The following is a 20014-nucleotide window of genomic DNA, read 5'->3' on the forward strand; positions in this document are numbered from 1 at the left end:
TGTTTGTTCATCATAAGGAGGTATTTAATTCCTAATTATGAAACCTAAATTATTACACACAATTTCTCAATATCCTACATTTTCTCACCTAAAATCCTTACTACATTCATGTTCATCATCACACCTCTAAGAAAAGCAGTCATTTGTGTCAGAAAATGATTCTATGGGATAAACCTGAATACATCTCGGTTATGATGCAGCTAACAGGGAATGAATGTGGACTTTTGAGGAGCTGATGCTCTGACAACAGGTCTAACAACAGCACCTGACATACATCTGACATGTCAGAGCAGGAGAGCACATGTGTCATTAAGCAATCATGTTGCTGGGCCTCAGCGTTCTAGTTGCTGAGTCACTGAAACGCCCAAATGTTACGTTTCAAAGGTCTGTTCAGTAATAAACATGAACAACACCTGAATGAAAAGCAAACCATCTATAGACCACACATAAAAATGTATTTTATTTAGTGTATTAACAAATTGTATTATACATTTTATAGACAGTGTTTTTGTAACTTTTGTTTCACAAACAACAGCATTATAAAAATAAAAGCACATGTAACGTAAATTGTGATCGTGGTGTCATTTTTTCTCGTCAAATCTGAAGTAATACAGCATCTATTTATTCACTTTGTTTATTTTTGTCTTTTTATTCTTTTCTTACAAACAAAATGTGTAGCGGAGTTTAAAAACAGAGCGAGTTTATTGTTGTATGGAAAGCTAAAAGCAGTGAGGGTCCCGTCATGTATGTCCCAGGTTAAAAGGTGTGTGTGTGTATGTGTGCGTGTGTGTGTGTGTGTGTGTATGTGTGTGTGTTGGGGGGGCAGGCATGACAGTAAAACAAGTATTTATGTTTATTCAGAAAATAAACCGGATGAGAAAAATACAAACAAAAACGCATGCTGGTGTAGAAATGTCTATATTTTGTGAGATGATTACATTGCTTGGGTAATATTTCATCAGCAAAAGCTTCTGTTTACGTATGTGTGTGACCCAAATTTGTGCAACCTACAAACGTCAGCACATTGACAACATATCAGTGGTGGTAGAGTTTTAAATGTATCTTATTAACTGACAGAGTTATTATTTTCATCAGGAGAGTAAAAGGCTATGAGGCAAGTATGGTGAAATCCTCCTTAATTCTACAATGTTGTACAAATTTATACGAAAAGCTGACATGAGAATCTCAAATGCACTCTTGAGATCCATGACGACAATGAAAATGTCCCCCAAATGTCCCTCGCACGGCTCCAGAATTGCTCTTAACCATCATCAGGCCTGTGTGATAACTGCTCTGCCATCTGTGCACCTGGCCGCCTGCCCACTTATTAGCTACATAATTTGGTTGTTTCGTATTCCATCGAGTTGGGCTGCTTGGCACTGAAAGTCTGCAGCGCTGCCTGGATCCTGGCAACGTCAGTGGTGGACAGTTTGAGCCGGTGCCGCAGCAGGCAGGAGAAGAGGTCCAGAGGCTGAGCTCCGGGCGGGGAAAGCCTGTTGACCCGATCCCGGATCTCCAGCAGCTGCAGCAGGGCTGAGTCCTGCGATCCCTGAGTATATGGGTAGTCTAGCTGTAAAATCAAGTCCTGGATCGCTTCCGGGTCAAAGTGCATACTATAGCCATACACCTGGATGCTGTTGATCTTCATGTAGCCTAGATTTCGTCCCGGTTCCAGGTACTCCAAGGGTTCATAATATACAGTTCCATTCCCGTTAGTTGAGGGCCCTCTGATACGGCTCCGTAGGTAAAAGTGGACCGTCTCAAAAAATGTTTTCCACTTGTTGCCCAAAGACAAAGTCCAGTTATAACAGTCGTAGGGAAGGTCTAATTTAGTCCTCTCCCAGTCTGGGTAGTTATTCTGGTCTATGGGCATGATCCAACTCTCCGAGTGGCTCCCCCCAAATGGATTGATATAGACAGACAGCATGGGGTCCAGAGTGCTGTTCTTGGTAAGGCAGATCTGTAGAGACATCCCCAGGAGCATGTGGACATGGTTTGACTTGTATTTATTACTCTTCAGCGTCAGCAGCATCCTCTTCCTCCACGACGGGTCGAACCAGTTGTTCAGCCTGACGTCGTTGCTGACAAAGATCCCGTGGATGCTGATGCGGTTGTCGCGTTTCTGCAGAAGGTACCGCAGCTCCAGGTCCTGCAGGTCCGTCTCAAAGCCGATGTAGTGGTCGGTGGAGTCTGGCACTTCGTTGCGGCACGCGCCCTGGCTCAGCATGTAACCCTGGTTGCAGGTGGCGCAGCGGGAGCGGTTCTCATATGAGCAGGAAGCGCAGGAGGTGCCCTCGCCCACCGTGCAAGGGATCACAGCCTGGCAGGGCGGGTGCTCGTAGGGGCAGGAGCAGCTCCTGGTCTCCTCCAGGAAGGAACCGATGTGGTTGTTCTCACTGCAGTACATGATGGAGAGGATGTAGTTCAGCCAGTAGCTTAAGGGCCTGCAACAGAGACAGAGCAGCAGGTGACATTTAATGTAGATAAAAATACACTGATATAATAAAATCACAAATGTTTGGTAACATTTTTCCATCTTGCTCAGAAACATATAAACTGAAGAAATCGTTCTAATAGATCAAATATACTGTATGAGACTAAATATGACACACCAAAGTTAAAGACCCAACAAAATAAAAACGTTTGAATTGTTCTAGTATGAATCTGATAATATAATTCTTTTGAGTATTAATATCAAAATTCGTCATTGCTCTTCCTGTAAAACATGGAAAATAGTTTTGATGACGCGTCCTGCACCCAGCGTTTACATGAATCTGTCCCTCCTATGGTATGAAATCACACTTGATCATTGCCTCGTGGGTCGTAGTGTCAAGCAGATGGATACCATGGGTGTGAGACACGTCAGTGGCAAAGAAAACCAAAAAAAAGGTCTGAAGTCTCCCTAGTCCGCTTCCTGATCTGACAACGTGGGCGAAGGCAGCGTTGGTGAAGGTCAACAGACCTCCCCGGTTCTGTATCGCTTCACGTTCCCCAGAGACTCCTGCCCCGCAAAGCAGGGCCCACGGTGAAGCTTTCCATTCAAATCCTTGAACGTTTGATCAGACCCTTCTAGAAAACAATATCCTCTCTATATATTTGGCAGCAGAAATATTTCATCACTGTACGGTTAACAAAAATCCATACGATACTGCAAGAAAACTTAAATCATATTATGATTGTTATGTTCCTAAATTTTAACCTAGCAACATTTTTTTTCCAACACAGTCATCCACCCTTAATGCGCCACCTTGTACAGTAAAACCTCGTCCTGATAACTAAATCTGTATTCTTCAAGAACAATGTTTCAGACAGAATATCTGATTTTAAAAAGGGGGCTTTTGATACACGATTCAGTCAAGAGTAAAAATTTAGAGTCAGTGACTCGGACTACATAAGTATCAATTGTCAAATGTTTTATTTATTCGAAGACACAAACTCTAATGGTAAATCAAAATTCCTGAGATTGTTTGTGAAAAAGGGAGCAGATGGACCGCATGACAAGAATATAATGTTGTAAATCAGTCTTTCACTTTCTTTGTTCCACATCTGTCACACTTCTGAATCCTCTTTTGTTCTCGAGCAGACTTAGCAGTTTTGTTTTTGTGGTCGTGTGCAGCTGCTAAATTAATTTAGGGGAAACAATGGTGCATGTACAAGTAATTTACATTCAAAAGCATATTTTTAAAGGGGAAAAAAATAACATTTGTCCAAACAGTTGTTTGGCTAAATAATAGCTTGGCTGCATAGTGTGTGCGGCACTGGGAATTTTAACTTTAACGATGAATATTAGATCAAAGCCAATAAAAGTCTGCCAAGTTTCTTTCCACAACTTCAAAAAAACAGCAGACATAAGTGTCTACCTCAGTATGTTTTCTGGGGGCCAATTCCCATTTCTACAAAGGAACAAACACTATGGAAGTGTTTATTGGTCACTTAATGTCTAATGAGACATTAGGTGAGGTCTAATGTCTAATGTTGAATGTATGTGACTGTACAGTCCTAAAAGGGAAACAGATGAAAGTAACGTGCAATAAATTTGACTGAACTGAAGAAGACTGATACTTAACAGTTTGGTTTGATGAAACATCGTAAAAAGACATTTTTGGAGCCTAATTGGTTCATCATTAGTTAGCGTAATGACATCACACTAATGTTGTTTGATGATACTTGTAAAACCACAAGTGCACAGGTCAGTTCTTCAAGGCTGTTGCCCATTGTACTTAAGCTTTTAATGCCTTTATGTTGTCAGACTCCACATACATGTAAATGGATCTGTCAGTTTTTTTCCTGCTTTTATAAGCCGTGTGAACATGGGAGAAAATGCTACTTTCCATTCTGCCTTAATGAAGTAAACAAGTACACCTAAATAAAGCCTAAAACTGTGACAGATGGTGTGTAATGTGTGTATGTGTTTTATTTATTTTTTTTTTTCTGATGATTATGTCTTAAGCATGAAAGAGGTGAGAATAAATATCATGTGGAGCCAAAGCCTATAAAAAAAATTCAGCTGTGGTGTTCACTGCAAATCAGCTTCAACACAGGAGCTTTGAAGCAGCAGGTCACTCTAATACAATATTCCAACGTCACCGTGAGTCGATCTGTTTCACAGCATCATTGTGTGTAGCAGGGTGTGACATGGAGGAAAAAAGGCAATGCACAAAAGACGTTTTCTCAACTCATCAAACTCAAAATCTGGTGACATTTTCTCAAAAGACAGCGGATGTGATGTGCTAAGAGTCACAGTACACAGCTCCTCTGAGACTCATCAGAGTCAGCTGTGCACGTCTCACCTCCAGAGCGGAGACGGAGGGAGCAGCCCCGCCTTCACAAAGCGCATTGTGTCAGCAGGACATGTAAACTGTCATGGCGGTGCGGTGTGCGGTGCGGGCCAGTGAGGAGCTGGGTGTTCACTCTGCAGTCTGGCCATCGTCTGTCAGCTCATTTCGCACAGATCAATCCCACACGCAAACTTTCTCCCTCTGCCACGGATTCGGTTGTCACTAGTGAGCGGAACTTGCTTCTCCACTGAAGATAACACTACATTTTTTCCATTAAAAGTGATATTTATTTACTTGGTAAACCACAAAAAAACATCAGCTGCTTTTTTGTGGCTCCATTGCTGCTACTCTGACACCTTGTATTTTCAGCCAGCGCAGCTCAAAACTGAAAAAAAAAAACAAAACAAAAAAAACATACAGCTCTTATCTCCAAAGACTCTACTAAGTTACAATAGAAAGTCCAAAATGGATTTGCAGCATTGAGTGACAAAGCATATGATATTTTTCTGTTTGCCTTTTCTTCATCTGACAAAGACCACGATGCTCCAGTACATGAATAATGGCTGCAGAGATGAGTGAATATTTCTTTTATAAAAATGGGAAAAAAAAAAAAAACTCCTCCATGAAATAGGTCATTACACACAAGGCAGTATGGAAAAACACTGCGAAATAGAGGAAATCATTGTATTTTTTAGTGCAGAGGATGGGAATTGTTATGCAGCTAGTCAAAGTAATCCACTAATGTCTTTCTGGGCATATTTTTTGAATATAAAATGTATTAATTATACCCCACAATTAAAAGATTTTGATGTAGAGCAAAGTGCAATATTTCAACTAAGGGAGGGGATGCATCTTCTATTCTAACTGCTTGGCTTTCAGCCCGTTAATATAAAGTGACAGACTCTTCCTTAGATCTTTTGAGAGCACTAGGTTACATCACAGCAGGATCCAAAATATCCACTTTAAGTATTTACTTTCATCACTCCCACTATATCTCGTTGCTGCATTTGCCGCTCTCCCTAAATTTGCTCCGCATACTGTCCGGCCGAGGAGTCGAGAAATGCTGATCATCAGATTCCACGCACGTGGTGTGGATGCGCCTTGTTTATGGATGCATCTCCACATATCTGACAAGCCAATTATTATTCCATCATGTAGATTCATTGCGCTTCTTCTTAGTTTTGCTGCTGTACTTCGTGAGCTCTTAGACACAAAGTGGAGTATTTACTAAGCCTGGCAGGAGGAGGCTGCGGGAAACAAAAAGGTAAAGTTTGCGTGAAAGATAACAAGCTGTTACATCAGTGGCAGAGCTAAAGCAGCTCTGTAATGCATCTTTTAATTGCTCTCCCTCTCTCTGTCTCTCTCTCACCGTGCCTGCCTGGATAAAGTCTCTTACTCCACGTGTGTCCGATAAGACGGCGCAGCAGCTGATTTTACTCCTGCTCTTCCCAGAAACTGCATTTCAGATGCAGTTCCCTCTGTAACAGTGGTCAGTCTACTGTGATAAATCAGGTGCAATGGCTATTTGTATTACCATTCCCTCCTCCCGTATTTTGCGCCTCTAAACGGGAAATCTTTAAAATATATATTGCATGAGACCAAATGTGCACTTGCCTTTCACTGGCGGTGAAGTCTCTCTGCAGCCTATTAGCAAATGGGGAGAGACATTATTAGGCTGTTTAGCACCTAAAAAGGGCTGTAAATCCTTAGTAAATATCCCCAAAAGGAATTCACCAACTCTGCAGTGGCTGGCTATTGTACTGTATGCTAAAACTTTAGCATCTGCTGTGTTGAACAGACAGGAAGTAGTAGCAGCTGCGGGGCTAACAGTGTGCGTATGTGTGCTCTGGTATTATTTTGGAGGTGATCGGTAAAATGCTGGTATAAAGAATAATGTACTGAGTGAATGAACAGGGATTAAAGGAGGAAGAAGGTGGTGGGCGGCGATGGGAGACTGTAGCTTCAGCTAAAAATCACATTGCAGAAGATGAATATTTGGTTTCTCACCTGAAATAGCTCCAAAAAAAACCCTGCCTGCATCAGCTGCACTGACTTAATCACATTTCCTTTTCATAAACTTGGAGTCTGCACGCTATATAACTGACTTTTTTTTGGTGAAAAATAATAAAATATATGTATAATATAACAACTGATGATGACGATCTCCTGCAGCGATGTGGGAAACTTCCTTGTCTATGATTTCATCACAGGCTAGTTAACCAACAGGAAAATGTCCCAAACTTAGCATATTCTTTTTTAAACACAGCGAGGTTTAATTTCACAGGAGGATGGCTTTGATTTCCTGGATGTAAGGAGACCTCGGCTGGGAGCGCAGCCAAGTCATCAGGTGTGACACTATAGCTCACTTCAGTTGGACCTCAGTTGAATATCAAAGCACCAGAGTATTGTGTGTATTATTAGCATAATGCCTAGTTGGGGGGATAACAAAGCGCTGCGCACAGAGTGGGCTGAAGAAAATAAATTAGCACTGCCGTCCACGGCTTGCTTGAAAGGACTCGTGATGTAGCTGCAGGCCTTGGAATTTTTTGCTTATTTTCTCACATACACAACTACACACAGACATGTATGCATACACACACACACACACACACACATCCGTATCAACAGAAAGGTCAGCAGGAATAGTTATGAGCTTCTCACCTCTCCCTCAGCATAATAATTTTGGGCTGAGTTCGACACCTCTTGCTGAGGGCGAAGAGCTTGTTGACGATGCGCCGTGCTTTGCTCAGGAGCTGCTGGGTGCTGAGCTCCAGCTGTTTGTAGCGCTGGTGAACGGTCGGCTCCATCTTCCAGAAGTACTGAATGGCGGACGTGTTCAGAGCGTAGAATGTGGGAAGCCTTCGGACGAAGTTTTGAAACTCATCTGGAAGGAAGGGAGAGATGCAAGATGAGAGCTGAGCACTTTTCTTCTTTTTTTTTGTGCTCCAACACAGGCCAAACTAAGTCTCAATTTAGTCAAGCCAAATGAGGGAATCGCTGTGCTGAGGCCACATGGGCTCAAGAGCCGCAGGGCAAACTCGAAGTGATATTGTTTGACATGTATGCTAATGGAGAAAGGCAGAGCTAAATACAGGGTTGGGGTATGACTTCTTTCTTCCATTAATGAACAGCCAACAGCTTTTCCAGGACTAATACTCTGGGTCTGTCTGTGAGGAAATAGCATGGACGGCGAGCACAGAGAATAATATCTTTAGAGCTGCTGCCTGCCCGGCACACACCACACACAGCAAACAGATGAAATTTCTAAGGCATTCAATAACAATACCATCATCTCTCTAATCATGATTGGTTGCATGGAAAATCGATGCAACACTGATGAGAAAATGACTGCACTATTTGTAATTAGGTAACGTTATCTTGATAATACAGCATCTGATTAGAAAACCAATTAAGTGTCAATGGCTTCCCTGCTGATTATGCAAGGTGTATTACATGTTCCTGTGAAATTAATAAGTTGATTAAACAGCTTGTAATAAAATATATTAAAAGGGTATTTGGGGTTGTTTTCCGTGGCCTACATTTTTAGATGAGAGACGTCCTCCTGAGGGGAAGGGGAGCTACACGGAGCAGCTTCCATGTCTGTTCATTTGATTCCACAAGCTCAGTGAAGACGTCGCCTTATGACATTTCCATTTGTACTATGTCGTGAGGGGAGTTTAAAGGATGAGTCTGCCGGTATTCTGTATTTTTCCTGTGGTCGACAAACGTCTATATTTCCATGTCAGCTATTAAGCGCAGCACATGAAACGGTAGCCGGCGAGTTTCCTGGGGAAGGTGGACACTGCAAGTGGCTGCTAAAGCAGACTGTTATCACCAAGACAATGATACCTCAGCCTTGGAAACCCACTCTCTACCCACCATTATTATCTTGTCATCCACCGAACCCAAGAACGTAACAGTGCTTTAAAAATAGAAGACACTCTCAGAGAGACACTTTCTGGGGGGGGGGGGGGCAATGTGTGTGTCTCTTAGAATATAATAAATGAATTATGTGTTAGTAGCTGGGCTGATTCTGAACGAATTTTATGTTTTACAGCAAATGCAAAATATTGAAATACATTTTGACCAAGACCTTTTTGTTTTTTTTGATCGGTGCCTCCTGCACACCATGACTTGGTACATATTCTCCCCTCTTGTCCTTCACTAAAAAGTGAAAATTACCAGGCAGAAGTACTGAAGACACTTATGACATCTCTTAAGAACTAAGATACTGACCCAGCTACAGAATCTATAGTTTCCTAATTAAAGCATATCGCACTCAGCGGAAGGTCGAAGCAAATCTGCTGTCTGCCATCAGATGTCTGTGGAAACTCATTTAACAGTCAGTCATGATTATTAATCTGTCTGCTCTGCTGCTGATATTGGTTGTTCTCCATTAGATCAAATATACAAGTGGATCCTCGGGGGTTTCAAGGGAATTTACTTACTTTTCTTTATTTAATACAGCATTGCAGCTGCGGTTCCCGGGGCACCTTGCTGCTTAAGTTATTGCCAACTGTGTGCTAATCAAGTTGCCCTTAGTACAAAGGCATGTAGCCAGTAATAACAGCAGCAAGGTGCACAAAGAACAGCTTAAGGCAGGGCTAGAAATGACTGAAACAGCGAGATGCCCTCAGAGCCCGGGGATGCAGCGTGCAGTTTCAGTAATGATGAGGACACAGAAACAGAGCTATGATGGAACAGTCAGTAAAATATGTGGCAACACTCTGAGCTTCTTTGAATGCTTTTCTCACACTCATCCCAGGTGAACACAGGTAGCACAATGGTTAGCTGACAGCTGATGTGCCTGCTCTTCCGATGTTACCCAGCTGACATGAAAGAAGGTTAACTCAGGCGGCATCATGGGCTGCTGACAGATCACAGCAACTGTAGTTAATTTTTGGGGTGTGACAGCTCCTCCTACGCTACTGACAAACCTTCATTCGACTGAATCGCTGCTGACCCAGCCGCATTACTGTACATGCTGCCCTTTCATTTCCCGGACGTTGAGATCCGCGCCATGCAATTTCTCTACACAGACAGGCTCAAATGGCAGCAGCTACGTTAGCTGTGTGAATGCAGCAGAAGAGGCATGGGTGTTTTGACAACACGCACTGTGAGATAACAGATTTGATTTTTCAATGCTGTTTCTACTGAGTCAGCTACGCCTTTAATATCTCGTGCTGTATTAGGCCACTGAGGGACATGTTTTCAATCAATAAGCAGGTCTGCTTTATGGCAGTATTGGATTTTACAGGATTTTTCCATCAATGTGATGGACCTTAATTTTGCCAAATATTTGATTTTGCAGATTGTCCAATAAACTTTTTATCTATACAACAAAATTGCAAAAAAGTTACAATATCCCAATATAGTGTATAATGATATTGTAAAATAGCATGATAGAATTAGTCTATCCATATTGTTCACCCTTACGGAGACGTTCTGCAAAATGACATCAGCTGCAAAATAGGCAAGTCTATGAATTGCTGTGATAAGTTTTGAGATGCTGATTAAACCAAAACTTACCAAAGCCACGAGAGTCAAAATACAAATATGTATAAATACACATTTAAGTGACAGATTAACATTTTGCTACAATTTTTGATGCAACAATATACAGGCTGTGACCACAGCTGACACTTGGACTCGTTTCAGTTACTGAGCATGAGATGCCCTTCTCTGTTGTTTTTGTATAATTTTGATGTTGTTCTAACAATTGCTCCTCTGTGCACTGATGAATTCCCATTACATGGATTGGATGCAATTGTCCCTTGTTTTCTTTGCCCATCGGCTCCTCTAATAATAGGGTCTAATTTGTCGTCAGTGGGCAGTGGGAGGGTCACAGTCATTGAATGAGTGCAAAAAGGAAACACTAACCAGACTCTTCAAAGTCTTGGTTGGCCATGTTCCAGGAATCTCGGATTTTCAGCAGACTGGCTTCCATAGCCCTGAGATCCACCTCGGGGCAATTACAGTGTGGGTAGTCCACGGCGCACTGGCACCAGCAGTCATTGTCCCGGCACACAAACTGGCCCTCCTCATTACAGCCGATGTAGCTGAGGGCTGCCTGCACAAACCTGGCCCTCAGGTACTCTGGCAGTATGGACTGAAGACCTGCAGCAAGGACAAAAAAAGAACAAGAACATGGAAATGTCACCCGAATGAATGAAGATGAGCTGAAAGTACTTTAATTATGGAAGAAAATGTGTTTAGATGGCTGTTGTACGCTAGATCTGTGAATCACTGACGGCCACAAACCATTTTCTCTGTTTTTTTGCCACACTTGACATATGCTTGGCGTCACATGCAATATGTTGAGATTCACTTAAAGTTTTATTTTTACTGCACAGTTCTGCTACTTTTGTTCTGAATCATTACTGTCTGGGATTCACTTCAGAACTCTGAAAGCATGCATGGCAAAAAAAAGCAAAAGAGTGATTGAAGCTAAATTCGTTCTGACACTCTCATGCTGCAGTTATAAGCTTGCCAGAGAACAGACACTGTGACAATTCCATCAGAAATTGGGGGAGTTCAATTATGGATGGCCAACCTTGCAAATGAATCTTGTTTTCAGGGCTCTGAACCAAAACGGAGCTGACAGAATCGAGGTTGTCATAGTTACTGCATCCAAGAGGGCCCGTCCTTGTTTCGGTCACCTAAAGGGAGAAAAACAGGCACATAACAATAATCCATACTGAGAAAGGAACCCACTAATGGAATTAAATATACAGTACAGAGAAGGAGGGAGATAAAAGAAAAGGAAAGGAAGAGGAAAAGAGAGAGCACATGGCTAAATGTCATGCAGAATAAAATTAACAACACCCTTTCCCTTCACTATCTCCTCTTCTGAGAGACACAAAACATATTGCGCATTATTTAGACTACTCCACTGTGTAAATCATATTTGGGAAGATGACTTTGTGAGCTAGTGGGCTGGAAATTGAGCTGCGATAAGGATCCCTGGAGTAAAGCGTAATGAGTAAGTTCTGGTGTCATCTGTCAAATTTATCTCGACATTGTGTTTACATTACATTACAACGCCCACAGGCACCCCATAACATGCTAAAATCCATTGTGATGCTAGTGTAAGCATGCTTTATCCAATCACATACACGCCTGGGGATTAACTGCTTGGTGCAACCTTTTACATGAAGTGTATAATATTGTCACAGGACCACACAGGCTGAAATGTGACGAGAGGATTGTCCACAAAATAATTGCTGTCAATTGTGGACCTGTTCTTGAAAAGTGGCTTAAAAGACTACTCACGGTGGACAGTATTAAGATCGATGAAGCAGAACCGATATATTGTCTTTTTTTTATTTATTCCATGCTTTCTTCATGCTTGTCAGCACCTGGGGCCTATATTACCCACCATGTAAGAACTCAACTGCAGAGACTTAGCTGCTAAAGTAGGCTTGAGCTGGCCTGGTGCACTTCTTTCTAACTGCATGCGCAGCAGCAGATTTTTTTTTTTCATTTTCAAACTTGGTGGCACGGTGGTAAAGTTACCACTAACGCCTCTACGCAAGACAGCTCCGGGCCTTCCTGTGTCGAGTTTGCTTGCATGTAACATGAGGTTAGCTAATAGTGTGGTATATTTTGAAGAACGTAATCAATAACAATCTAATCAAGCTCGCTCAGGTGTGCACGCTGAAATGTTTGCTATGTTAGTTAGGACTAGAATTTTTTAAACATTTCCAACAGAGAAACAGCGATAAACAAAAACATAAAACTTCAAAATCAATACGAGGCGCATGCTTGTGATATATCCACACCCCCTGTCAGGAGCTCAGTAGTCCATCTCTATTTCTTAGTGTTACAAAAATGATACTGTCCTCGCACACCAAACACCCCGTGTGATGTGTTGTGATCTATCGTTATCAGTAACTTGTAGTACATTGTACTACAAGGTTTATTGTGTTTATATTGTATTATGACTTCCTCATGTAAAATGCAGCTGAATGGTGGCTAAAACTGTTAAAAAAGGTGTGACTGATGGCTCAAAGCTGAATTATGGAACGTACAACAACATTTCTAACACTAACTTTTGACTATTTAATGGCTTTATGTTTTTAAATCAGTGGCACACGACACAAAGCTCTGCCAAAGGTGCATCATGTGAACTTAGATGGTTTAATGTTTGGTAATTTTGCTGCACCTGCGGTGGAGCTGAGAGCAGGGCTACGATTATTGTTGTTGTAAGTAGGTGTGATTACCTCAGTCATGACCAATCAAGTCCCTTTTTTTCATTCTCTTCATAGGAGTGCAGTTTGCACGACAGTCTGACCATTTGGTGATGGAAAGGACAGTGCAGAGCAGTTATGAACACAATAAAAAAACTTTTCCCGGAGGAAGCTGATGTGGCTGCGTGGGAGATGTAAAGTCTCCATGAGAGAACTCAGGGTTGGAGGATATTAAATTACCGCAGCTTGAGAGGAGAAAATGCATTTGGGTTGCATGAGGTTTTCTCGTCCCTGGAGAACTCTTGTACAAACCTAGGAAACGGTTCATCGACATGAAATGTGGCGCCAAGCAAGTTGGCAGAAGTTGTTGATTTGGCGCTGAGAGAGGGTCATCTACCCGCGAGTCTATAGAAGATATAGCCACCTTATTTATCCACACTTCGTGCGTCATTATGGCTTGTTTGCGTATCTGACAATCTGTCACAGAAAAGCTATGAAAAATGTTCCTGGTGTAAGGATTTATCTGCGCGCCACATTAGACGACTTCAATCCGCAAAAAAACCCACTGGAAATAAGATCTGCTCATGAGTCCTCTGTCGTGAGTGGGCGTGTTGTGAACACCAGCTGGAGGCTGTGAGGGCACTTGGTTTTACACACCTATTCTAAGCCAGGTTAATTGACTCAGAACAGGTTAAAACACGTAGGAGTGGGAGAAGAAGAAAATCACATCAATTGATGCACATACAGACACCCCTGGACAGCCTTTTCCCAGCTAATATTTGAGAAGCGAGAGTTTATTTGAGGAATGATGTGTTCACACAGAGGTCTGTGGACACCTAAGCAGTGAGTTCTGTGTGCAAGGATTGTCCAGAAGCCGTTGTGTGTCTGAATAAACAGCCTTTGCAGTAAACAGCGACGCGTCCCTGTGTGTGTGCTGGAGAGCCATGTGAAATAACTTCACTTGGTAAATCAATGAAAACAGCTGTGATTTGTACTGAGCTTTTCACCTGGTCTGTAACAGAAGCCCAAATCACTGTAACTTTATACTGATGTGGAGGGGAAAAAAAGCAAAGCTGCTTTCGTAACACGTGGAGTTGAAGCACAGTGTCCACTTCTAATGTAAGATTTCTGTAAACAAGAAGTAAATGACAGCAGACCTAACAGGGTGGAGCAGACGAGATAATGTTTCTTGGATTCTTTGCTTGTATTTACCTGTGAAAAAGCAGAATGAGCCTGCCTTCTTCTTGTTTTTTTAATAAAAGCGCCTCCTCTGTGGGAGGAGGAAATGATTCTCTGGGACAAATGAAGCTTTTGAAGCAGTTCAGGCAGATAACTGATCCACAGCTCCACTCTGCCTGAACGCGTTTATTTCTATTACCAGCTGGGTGATCTATTAAAACTCACTGCTCATTCTCTGCTGGCTTAACTCCAACACAAATTATATATTTACATTTATTCTAAATTTAAATGTTGTGATTCAATATGTGGGTTGACTGAATACACAACACAGAGAGAAAGCAGCTTTTTCTATGGACACTGTTTCAATTTCATGCAGCCATTAGGCCGTTCAGATTAATCAGAGACTGGTGCATTGAGGTACATTGCAGACAAAGGGGTTTTAACACTGTGTGCAGGCATCTGTAGCTGATTATACTGATAGATCTCATCTTGAACATGGGATAAGGTGACCATGTAGCCAAACAGTCTGTGTAGTCTTTTAAAACATAGTCATTATTAGTTATTCTGAATAAATAGGCACAAAATGTTCATTTGAAGGGTCTCGTGGTTTTAAAACGCTGCTGTGCAGTGGAAAAGTGTTCTTGGTTGGGCTTAAAAGTGTCTGGACTGCACGTCATGCAAATTCAGGTGACTGCTCTCACAGCACCATTTCACTCCATAGCTGGAGAGTAATACATTTCAGGAGCTTTTCTTCTTACTGTACGAAGGCTAGCCCACTCCCAGCAGAGCACGAGTGCACCCAATGTCACACGACTACAAGTAAGAACATGAAAACATGTGGAGAAGAGATTTTCTTTGGGAGAAAAACACATGCCTTCCCGGACAGGCATAAAAAAGATCTCCCCACTTTAGCTGCTAGTCTTGAAAAATGCAGATTTGTGCTGACGGCACACGCAGAACAACACCGGAGAGTCTCCTCCTCCCCTTCCAGCTCATGGTTAGACCGTCCACAATCTCAGCTCAATCATCCTTGACAAAAGCCTGATTTAGAGCACGCGTATACCCAGGCTCCATGGACAGCAAAGATAAACTGCCAACCTGAAGGGAAATCCATCTCCTTCGCTGTCACTTGCGAATTATTTCCAAACACCATGACGGTGTCTTCTTTTAATATTTTCCCAAAGGTCCAATAAAAGTAACAACATCTCCTTGCTAGATTAATGACAGCAACCGTGGTATCCAGCCAGGAGAAAAGGGAAGACTTTTGCCGCTGTGGGCAGAAAAGTTGTTTTTCTTTTGACATCTACTTTTGACAACTGCAAGGTCAATGATAAACTAAACTCAGAGAAACATGAGGGCGAATAAAAGCTGGAAGCTCTGTACGATATAAATCCAGTGTCTCTTTCCATCTCCTACTAAAAATAATTAACTGAGCTACTGTTTTTCAATTTGCAAGGACTTAAACATAGTCTTTTGAATAAGATATCATAATTTTAGGCAGGACAGTCAGACGGAGGTAGAGAGAGAGGGAGAGAACCCGACTTCCATTCTTCTTTTTTTTATTACTGACGTGTTAACACAATTAATTAAAACCCGAGCAGGGATCCGCAGATTAATTTCCAACACAGACAGATGTCCAACTTAAAGGGGAAAATTGACCAAATGCAAATCTAAAGTTGGCTTTTCTATGCATAGCAATGAGACCATCTGCAAAAAGAACCCAGTGGAGCAGAGCATGTGTGCACAGTCAGCCTTCTCCATTAGAAATCGACCCCAAAAAGGAAAATCCTTTTCATATATTTCACGACTTTCAAGACCTCACGGCGCAACATTCGCCAACAGCGAGAAAATACGAGTGATTCGAAAAATGTGATATGTAAATGACGTGGATCGGTTGGGGGGGGATTATTAATGTGCCATAATTGAGTACAAGATAATTGTGCTGACTGTGTTGGAATAACTAACAGCTGCATTTAATGGAACATTTAATTGCACTTAAAGGCTTTCCCAGAATAAGCAGTTTGTGATGCTTACACATGCTGCGGACGTGACTTGTTTATCTTATCACAATGAATTTCTCTTTGCCCTCCGGGCTTGCCTTTTGATGTCTCCTTGCTGTTTAAACACTCTTTTGGAATTTATTAATCCGGAACATTTTCCTTGTACAGCGCTAAAATCTTTTTTTAAACATCTTGATGTCTGACTGAAAATCAATATCCCCATAGCAACAGGAGTATGCCTCTTATCACAATATGACAAATAAAGATCCTGAGTGATCATGATGTTCAGTGCGTTGTACTGTATTCTACTGTTCTGCCTCACATTAGAGAAAACAAGCACGTTGCAGGAGTGCCGGAGCGACCGCGGTGGCATATTAGCGAAACAGAAGCGTGTTTCTGAAACAGAACATGAATAAATAATAATAAATTGATGAGTCCAATCACACAAAAGCTAATGCATGGTTCAGATATGTTCTGAGGTGCTATTCTGACATAGCGCAAGTGATTCTCATCGTTTTCATCAAGCCAGTCACTGAGCTCTCTTGCCCTCTATGGAAGCGTTCGGCATATGTAACGCTCCTCCACCCATTTATCCAGGTTTTCCCTTTAATTGTCAGCAGCCTGCATACGCAAGCAGCAAGCAAACATTCCCAAGTGAGGCCTGAAGGCATCCTTTTTAGCTCGGCGTTACACTCTGTGTGTGAAAACGTAGCTCTGCCTGCTGCCAGACACATCGCTCAGGGAAACACTGCTGCTTGGAAAGCTGACACAGTTCCACTCCCAGCAGCCCGGCGCGCAAGTGCGGCGGTTCAGGACGTGTCATTTCAACTTCTGGAGCAGGTGAGAGCCAGAGCCGGTATTTGGCATCGTAACTGGATTGAATGCTGCGCAGCTGCTAGTTTCACTCAGTTTCTACAGCGGAGAGGGAGATATTGTCGGGCCCAGCGTTCTCGCAGGAGAGGTTATGCACACGCACTCTCAATTTCTCTAGTGTTCAAATAGGCTTTCTTTGCTACGAGAGTGGGAAATGATGGTGTTGTTGCAAAAGCAGTATGACACAAGACATAAAGAAAGCTGGATAAGGAAAAACAAGAACACGAAACAAATATTTATTAACCGGAAATATAAATTTCATAAAATAATGAAATGAATGTCGGACTTGACCAAGCAGGAAGTCCCCACTACGTCTGATTTCACTGAGAAGCTGGAACTGAATATTTAAAGTTAATAAATTGAATTCAATGACCATGATAAAAGGAAATGATGCTACAAGTTGGCTATTAAAATACCTGTATTATCTAAATCAGATTATGCCTGTCTTGCACAGTATTTAGATGGATGATAGCCTCTGTGTTATTGGTGCGGGGCCTCTGCAGGGCAACAGAGCACTTAGCCTGTTAACATGGTCCACTGATAGAGATGGCTCCAAGGCACATCCATTATTTAAAAAAGTAAGGCTTTAATATCATTATCAGACCAGTTAGGTGAGAGCATTTCACTGATGAAGATTCATCACTGCCGCAAATCCTCCATATGAATAATTCCACAAAAACAGCATAAAATGTCACTTAGTGAGCTTGTGATGTCACATTGAGCAACAATGGACTTTAAATGGCTGCACTTTCTGCTTTCTGGAGAGAAAGCACAAGATAGCATTAATGTTTCATGAAAATCATCTCTCATTTCAAAATTGCCTCATTTGCTGCACCTTCAAGAATTGTCGCCCGCTTAATCACCACGGCGCGGAAGACGTGAAAATCCACATTTGCATCTGAGATACGTTTATGCCTGTTTATTCAGTCTTTGAGGATTTCAGTGCATGTTTTAAGACCACTTTGTTGCACTGGCTTACACTCTAATGTCAACCAGCGAGGGATAAGCCCATAAAATATAAGCAAGAAAAAGGGGAAGAGGAGGAATATAGCATCAGAATGAGATTACTGTGTGCCCTCAGACAAAATAAAATAAATAAAAGCGCCTCTAAGCCACGGGGGAGCAGAGAGGAACCTTCGGTGGTAGAAAGTGGAGTATAATACTGTGCTGTATGTGGTGTTATGTTCACAGAGTCTCTTTAAGAGAAACTGAGCTATTTTCTCTTACAGGAAGTACCAGTCACTTGAAAAGGGACCAAGAGAGCAAATCTGATTCTGTGTACTTATTTCTGCTCTCCAAGCTTCACTTCTTTTAACCAGCAACAGATTAAAGAGAAATGGCTCGAGGAAAGAAAGACTTTAAAGTCTTGACTTGAAATCAGAAGTCAGATATGAGACAAAAGCCAGGAGTGATCCTCCATCTATTTATACCATACAATTATCTGTCTAAGGCCCCTTTACCTATAACACATCAAGGAAAGGGAACCACAGATGTTGTGAAAAGGTAAATGGGTTGACGACATGGCTAAAAGACAAAAACGTTTATGTTCCTTTCTGAATAATGAAGATCTGCCCGCAATGAATTATTCATCCAGGCTTGTGATAACAGAGGACAGGCTGCTTTGTCTTCTGTTTAGTTTTTTTATTCGGTTTTGTTTTGTTTATCATGTCATCAAAACTGCCCCCAAACTCGGGGAGCCGTGTTTTCCGCAGCCGTTCCTCAGCAGCCATTATCTGGCTTCTGAAGCCCGGATCTCACTTGTGTTCTCTTCTACTCCGACAAATGAAGCGTAACGCCGCCTGACTGACTGAACACTCAAGGCTCTCGCAGCAAATTGGGTCAAACTTTCCTTATCATTTCTCCTCCCTCGTCAATGATATTCTCCTCCCAACTTTAGTTTGCAGAATCTTCAATACGGAGCAGCCCGGGTCGCAAATCAAAGGTAGGCGCTTTGATTGATGCAGCATTTCCTGTGTACCTGCTGCACCTTGATCCTCGGCTAAAAGGCCCGCTAAATAAGGCCTGTCTGTCCTCGTCTCATCTCTTCTGCTCGGTCGCGTATGACACCTTTACTCATACCACAAAATGTTTGACAAATGACAGAGGCTCTCAAAGGAAATTACTGAAATGGAAGGGCTGATTCATCACACTATGTAACAGCAGAGACGTTTTTTTCCTCGCTCCTATCTCATTTTCCCCGTCTTTGATTATTTTCCAGCGCTGCTGTGCTCAGTCCTCCAGGCCTTCAGGCCAGGCATTTCTACCATTTAAAATATGTTATCTCTTGAAACCAGGGGACCAGTGCTCTTCTTAAAGGCAACTCTGTTTTGGCATTCATCTTCATTGGGGTGAGGTAAAAACCCATGTTCTGAATTAAAGGCTGCTGACGCTGTGAATATTTTACATCAGTCACCTGAAAATGCTTCACAAACAAATGTACCCCAGAGGGCTCTTTCTCTATTCATCTCAATCAGAGGGGTTTTTAGCAGCACTTTGGTTCAGTGGCGACTGCCAAATCAGCTCAACGTCCACTTGCCAATTCACTTTAGAGAATGTACAGTTTTATCTCTGATGGACTGTATAGTGGGGCATCACTAAGGACAAGTCAATGAAAAATGGGCTGCGGCTCAGAACGATGCAAGCAATTTAGCTTTTTAGCTACAGCTACACAGTCAGAATGACGGAAACACATCCTGATGTTTCTGCTTTTCCAGTACGGCTCTGTCTCTGTGACTGCTTGTTTGTCTTCTTCGTCACATAAGAAGTGACAACCCCTTCCCAGCATACCACTCAGACGATAATTCTACACAATCTAGACACGAAAAGTAACAGAAAATTGTGAGCCTGCATCAGGGATAATCACAGAATATTATCCTGCATATGATAGTGACAATATTATACTGCATATGATGTATAATCAAAGTGACTCTGTTAAACATGTCATCAAATGTAGTTGAGCAGCGTTCACAACTCTTCCTACACGCTGTCAAACACC

At 42.1% G+C, this 20014-nt stretch overlaps 1 protein-coding gene across 2 annotated transcripts in view; it reads right to left on the reverse strand.

The window, feature by feature from the left end:
* Nucleotides 1-520: 520 nt before the first annotated feature.
* The window catches only part of brinp3a.1 (bone morphogenetic protein/retinoic acid inducible neural-specific 3a, tandem duplicate 1), a 45410-nt gene continuing 25916 nt past the window's right edge, over nt 521-20014 (reverse strand). For both annotated transcript variants that reach the window (XM_041935334.1, XM_041935335.1), the window contains exons 5-8: nt 11332-11437; nt 10659-10895; nt 7440-7662; nt 521-2444 (exon numbers count right to left, since the gene is read on the reverse strand). In XM_041935334.1, coding sequence (XP_041791268.1) covers nt 1328-2444; nt 7440-7662; nt 10659-10895; nt 11332-11437 — 1683 coding nt within the window. In that variant the 3' untranslated portion in view covers nt 521-1327. The remainder of the gene's footprint in view (nt 2445-7439; nt 7663-10658; nt 10896-11331; nt 11438-20014) is intronic.

Source organism: Chelmon rostratus, chromosome 4, assembly GCF_017976325.1.
Source record: "Chelmon rostratus isolate fCheRos1 chromosome 4, fCheRos1.pri, whole genome shotgun sequence".
NCBI lineage: Eukaryota > Metazoa > Chordata > Actinopteri > Chaetodontiformes > Chaetodontidae > Chelmon > Chelmon rostratus.